The sequence below is a fragment of the Gossypium hirsutum genome, chromosome D01, assembly GCF_007990345.1.
Source record: "Gossypium hirsutum isolate 1008001.06 chromosome D01, Gossypium_hirsutum_v2.1, whole genome shotgun sequence".
NCBI lineage: Eukaryota > Viridiplantae > Streptophyta > Magnoliopsida > Malvales > Malvaceae > Gossypium > Gossypium hirsutum.
Genome location: NC_053437.1, coordinates 31,096,829 through 31,102,901, shown reverse-complemented (window position 1 = coordinate 31,102,901; position 6,073 = coordinate 31,096,829). Strand labels below are relative to the sequence as shown.

General features: G+C 29.9%; 1 protein-coding gene and 1 long non-coding RNA gene across 2 annotated transcripts; one reads left to right on the top strand and one right to left on the bottom strand.

Annotated features, from left to right (window-relative positions):
- The first annotated feature begins 741 nt into the window (after positions 1-741).
- LOC107921622 (codeine O-demethylase) lies at positions 742-1,926 on the top strand. Its single transcript, XM_016851453.1, has 3 exons — positions 742-825; positions 1,208-1,449; positions 1,584-1,926. The coding sequence occupies exons 1-3, from the start codon at positions 742-744 to the stop codon at positions 1,924-1,926; spliced, it is 669 nt and encodes a 222-aa protein (XP_016706942.1).
- Positions 1,927-2,679: 753 nt separating this feature from the next.
- Positions 2,680-3,707, bottom strand: LOC107921260 (uncharacterized). Its single transcript, XR_001690997.2, has 2 exons — positions 3,268-3,707; positions 2,680-2,961 (listed from the first exon to the last, which is right to left on the bottom strand). It is a non-coding gene; the product is annotated as an uncharacterized lncRNA (long non-coding RNA).
- Between the last annotated feature and the right edge of the window lie 2,366 nt (positions 3,708-6,073).

Genomic DNA, 6,073 nt, shown 5'->3' with positions numbered 1-6,073 from the left:
ACTGTTTTCTTCTTTCAATATCTTGCTTAAGGAGCACAAAATTACTTATCAACTTAATATACATTGATAATCCATATACCTAATTAATACAAAATATAAATATATGATATATGGCTGGTGAATAGATCTCTTAATAATATGATGAAACACCATTATTTATATTTAAATATAATAAACCATAAATTATAATTATCTTGTTTTTCTTTTGACTTTTAGGTTTAGAGTTTTAAATTTCAGGTTTAATTTTAGGATTCTAGATTTTGAGTTTTAAACTTTGAATTCCATGTATTTGTATTTATTTATTTTTAAAATTTATAATTAATATTTATTCTTTAAAATAAAATTATTTATATATTTTTAAAACCTTTCAATATTGTTTTTGTTTTACACCAATGATGAACAAAGTATCAAATATTCTCCATTTAATTAATTTCTTCGTAATTGTATATCTTTTTTATTTTTCAAGAACAAGTATTCTATCTTTTCTAAAAAAAAACATCCTAGGCCAAATATTTTCCTTATAAATACTCTCATAGTGAGTTGGTATTATAAGCACATTGATCAAATTTAGCAAACATGGAAGCAATATCAAGCATAGAAGATAAATTTAACAGCACTTTTTCAGTTCAAGAGCTTGTCAAATAGTCGATAATAACAATCCCTCAACACTATGTTCGTAGAGACCAGCAACCTCCTTCCTCTGACGCTGCCCCTCCCTTCCAAATGCTCCCTATCATTGACATGAATCAATTGGTTTTTGGGGAGGATTTTGATCTTCAACTCGAAAAGTTGCACTCCAGTTGCAAAGAATGGGGTTTCTTTCAGGTTTAATATTCTTCTTTCAATTCACCCTTTCTTGTTGGCTTTAGATATGCAAATTATATATGGCATTTCTTTGGAACTTCAGATGAAGGAGAGAGAGAAAAAAAGAGGTTTTTCTTATAATATTTCATATGATGTGCATGGAATCATAATTTGCTTCATATTACAATTTTAAAGTTTTGTTTTGTTGACAAAGTTTCAAGTTTTGGACTTATATGTCATTTTTTTAATAAAAGACTTATATGTCACTAATTGTGTATATGTATATATATTCATTTTATTAGAAAAAAGAAAAAAAAAGTAGACTTTAAATTGAGAAGAAAAAAAGAAAAGGAAAGAAAAGAAAACCTTGACAATTATGACTGGAATTAATTTTCACTTGCAGTTGGTGAACCACGAAATTAAGAGCTCAATACTGGAGAGCGTGAAACATGAAGTTGAAGGATTTTATAAGCTCCCACTAGAAGAGAAAATGAAGTATAAGATAAAGGAATGTGACTTTGAAGGTTATGGAACACAAGAGAAAGGTGGCAAAAAATTTGACTGGTCTGATAGGCTTTATATGACGAACAACCCCATTCTTCGACGAAAGCCTCATCTTTTCCCAGAGCTCCCTTCATCCTTGAGGTGCTCACAACTTTTTATTTTCATTTAATTTGATTTTAAGTTTGATGTTAATATAAGTGGACACTAGTTACGAAGTAACCAATACTATCAACTTCCCGTTTCTTATATGATGATTTTTTTTTTGTTGCATGAAGAAATAACATGGAATCTTACATATTGGAACTACAAGAACTTGGGACGAAGCTTTTGAGTTTAATAGCGAAAGCATTGAAAATTGATGAAAAAGAGATGATAGAATATTTTGAGGATGGGATGCAATCAATTAGGATGACATACTATCCTCCATGTCCACAATTGGAGTTGGTGATGGGCTTTACTCCTTACTCTGATTCCACTCTTCTCACCATTCTCTTCCAACTTAACGGTGTCGACGGCCTTCACATCCGCAAAGATGGTGCTTGGTTCCCCGTTAGCATCCTCCCAAATGCTCTCGTCGTCAATGTTGGAGACACTCTAGAGGTTAAATATTTCTTTTAACTCATCTCTCTTTTGTTTTATACTATTATATATTTTATATATATACAAGACTGAAGCCAAGAAATTTTTTTTAAGGAACCAAGAATATTGTTGAGGGATTGATTATAAAAGCTAATAAATAAAGTTCGACATATTATAGTAGCGAATTATATTTTCTCTCTTTGTATATATGATATAGTATCACTAGTCTTGTGCAAATATATAATAAAACATAAGCAAAACAAAAGCAAAGCAGAGGAAAAAAATTAAAGTTAATTTTTAATTATGTTTTTAAATAAAAAATTTAATATTTATTTACAAATATAAGCAAAACAAAAGCAAAGCAGAGGAAAAAAATTAAAGTTAATTTTTAATTATGTTTTTAAATAAAAAATTTAATATTTATTTACAAATATTTATTTATTTTTTTGTTTTAGTTAAGGACAAAATTATATTATTGTGATTCATTATGTATAACCATCATTCATTCCAAATGCATTAAATATCATCCTTCTATATATATTAGATTTTTACTCAATTCATTTAATTTTTTTCAAATTTAAATCAACTTGGATTACTTTTTTTCTAATTTTAATTGTCAACAATCATATGAAATTAATGAATAAAAAATTTAATAATAAAAAAAACATCAAAGTTTAAATAGGCTAAACTAGCAGTTTAACTAAGAAAATTCTTTTGTTATTTGAATTTTCTCTAGTCCAATCTTTGTAGTATGTCATATATACATAATATTATATTAAATTAAAACTAATATGTAAAATTTATAATGTAATATATGTGTAATACCCAATTATTGCCCAGGGGCCCAAAATCATTTACACAAACCAAATACTAAAACTAAATACATTTAACCTAAATAACCCAAACTACAAGCCCATTAACCTAAACCCAAGCCCAACTACAATATAGCCGAAGGGAGAAACCCTAAGCAGTTAGCAGCGGACAGCGCCGCATGCCCCACGTTCGGCAGCCTCCACATCGCCCACGTTCAGCCCTCCGCGTGCACGATGCACCTCTTTCACGTTTTCCATGTACCTACAACAAACCACTAATGGCAAATAAAGGCAGAAAATACGACGGGAATGAAGAAGAGTTTTTTGTTTTGTTTGTTATTTTCAACTATATAAAGCCAAATAAAATTTGTAAAAGGGGGGAAGGAAAAAGGATTGTATCAAGAATTTCAAAAAAAAAGGAAAAAACAAAGAATCAAAAATAATTTTGAAGGTGATCAGTTTATTCCGTTTTTCCTTTTCTTCTTACTCTTTTGTTTCTTTTTTTTTATTTTCTTCCTTGTTTTTAAAATAAATAAACGAAGTAAAGAGAAAGAGGGGAGATTCTTACCAACGGTGGCACGTCGTTGACATCTTTGTTTCGCTTCGTTCCAATCGAAGTTGAAAGGGGGGAACTTCAGCATGAGGAGCAAAGGAGAGGAAGAAGCAACCCATGCGGCTACTGTTGCTGCAAATGGAATGGGTTTTTATTAGGGTTTGAAATGGGATTTAAGCATTAATGGGTTATTTACATTTTTAACCCTTTTCATTTTTCCATCATTTCAAAACCATGGTTTTTGTTTTTCAATTTTTCTATGAAATATTGAAATTTTTTTATTTTAATCCCATTTAAACGTAGTGTTTGAGTGGTTTAGGTGAATTTCCCTTTTGGGTCCTCCTCCTGTTGCGCGCATTTTAATTTGGTTCTTTTTGATGTTTTCTATCTTTAATTCGGCCCTGAAACTCTGTTTATTTTTAATTTAATCCTTAATCAGTGGTTTTAGGTTTTTTAATTTTTTAATATTATTAATATTGTTATTGCATCATTATTATTACTATTATTATAATTGTTATGACCACGTTTTTTATTCCAAGTTTCTATACATATACATGCATATTTTTTTAAATTTAATATATATGCCTATATTTTTTAGACTTTATAAATACATGTATATATTTTATACATATATATTTATTTTATTTTCATAACTTTTATATACACATATATATACATTTATATTTTATAATACATGTGCCTTTTCCTTATTTTATAATCCATGCACATATACATGCATTTTTTTATAATATATATATACATACTTTTTTTTAAAAATTATTTATATTTTTTTTGTTTTATATATTTCAATTTTTTATATATTTTATATTTTATATGTGAATACTTATATGTATGTATTTTAATATATGCATACACATATTTTCAAAATTTACTTATATATTCACTTATATATCATCCTTATATATATATTTTGTAAATACATATACATGTATAATTTAAATTAAAGTATTTGTTTCATATTGTACATTATTTTTTTAACATCCCTTTTGAAAATATATATCTTGGTTTCGTCAAAACACTAAAATCATTTTCTTTTGATTCAAAGGCTTTTAAAATAATGCAATCTTCGATATTCGGGATTTTCGAGGAAATTGAGCCCTAACGTATTGGGTTCCGATTTTCTTTATTAATCCTAAATAACCGAGAATATTCTTTATTCAAAATGCATAAGCATAAAAATCATTTTCGGGAACTTAACTTGTTGTGTCCTAATGTATTGAGCATGACATATTGCTTTCTCGAAATGAAGATTTTCTTATAAAATAAAAGCGGTATTCAAAGTTTGGGGATTTTGAGAAATTGTACCCTAACGTATTGGGTCTCGATTTCTTCGTCTGACTTAAACAATTGGTTATCCTTTTTAGATTTCATCATTTGAGTTTAAAAAAAAATCTTTTTAACCCTAGACACTAAGACATTAAATAATCAATTTGGTACTGATTTTGGGTGTTACGAGGGTGCTAACCCTTCCTCGTGTGTAACTGACTCCCGAACTCATTTTCTCAAATTTCGTAGACCGAAATTGTAACACCCCGAACCCGAGGCCGTCGCCGGAGTCGAACACGAGGTGTTAACAGACTTCAAACCACTTAAAAAAAATTTCCCAGACAAGCTGCCAGTCTGCATACTAGTCGCTTTAAAAATCATATCTTGAGTTCTGAAACTCGAAATCCAGTTCCGTAAATTTTCCCTGAAACTAGACTTATATTCCCATCTACATATTTTTTTCTATAATTTTTGGTCGGGCCAATTAGTACAGTTTATTAGTCAAAGTCTCCCATGTTACAGGGATCGACTACACTGACCTTTGTGCATTACGACTTGGATATCTCCCTGCACAGAGCTTCAATGCTGATACCGTTTGTTTCTATAGAAACTAGACTCAGAGAGGAATCTATACATATATGGCATGACTCCTAATTATTTCTGGTTAATTTATAATGAATTTCCAAATTCGGAACAGGGAATCCAGAAACCGTTCTGGCCCTGTCTCACGAGAACCTGAATATCTCTTAACATACTGTCCATATGATTGTTTCGTTACTTTCCTATGAAAATAGATTCATCAAGGTTCGTTTACATAATTTATTCATTATTTAATTCCAATCCTACTATTTTTAGTGATTTTCGCAAATCTACATCACTGCTGCTGCCAGCATCTGCCTTTAAGGTAGACTTTACCTATTTCATAGTTTCCATGATTCAACTAGCCCTTTTAGCATTAATAGCACAAATTATGATAGTGATTAACCATTCCATACCAAATGATTATAACATTATGCTCAAACATATATAAGCCATTTTCGCATGGCTATATACATTAACCAAAATATTCTTCCGCCACTAGTCTATTTTATACATGCCATAAGATAATCCAAAACATAGCAGTACCAAACAATGGATAGTGATAGTGTGACTAGTTGCTGACGATCCCCGAGCCTGTAGCTTCGCAATGAGATCTATAAAACAGAGGAAACAGAGTAAACGGAGTAAGCATTACAATGCTTAGTAAGTTTTAAGCAGTGTCAACAGATAACAATCAAATTATAACATAGTTGTTCGTATTTTTATTTCACTCTTCCTTCGGGCATACCATCCCTTTACCGAATATGCACATCTCATCATATACAATAGGCAGATAAACTTTCACATAAAAGTGAGCTCATGTGACATAGATATATCGTATGATTTCACATCACCTCTCACACTGATCCGATGTCACATAATCATAGGAATAGTCTCATAGATTGCTCTCGTATGCATCACATAACTACCTTATGATTTAGTGCAAATCAAGCTC

What these genes read in the sequence shown, in the direction of transcription:
- LOC107921622 (XM_016851453.1), top strand. Translation starts at nt 742, where the DNA reads ATGAATCAATTGGTTTTTGGGGAGGATTTTGATCTTCAACTCGAAAAG. An exon ending in AAGAATGGGGTTTCTTTCAG is followed by an intron (nt 826 to 1,207) that starts GTTTAATATTCT and finishes TTTCACTTGCAG; the next exon opens with TTGGTGAACCACGAAATTAA. An exon ending in GAGCTCCCTTCATCCTTGAG is followed by an intron (nt 1,450 to 1,583) that starts GTGCTCACAACT and finishes TGTTGCATGAAG; the next exon opens with AAATAACATGGAATCTTACA.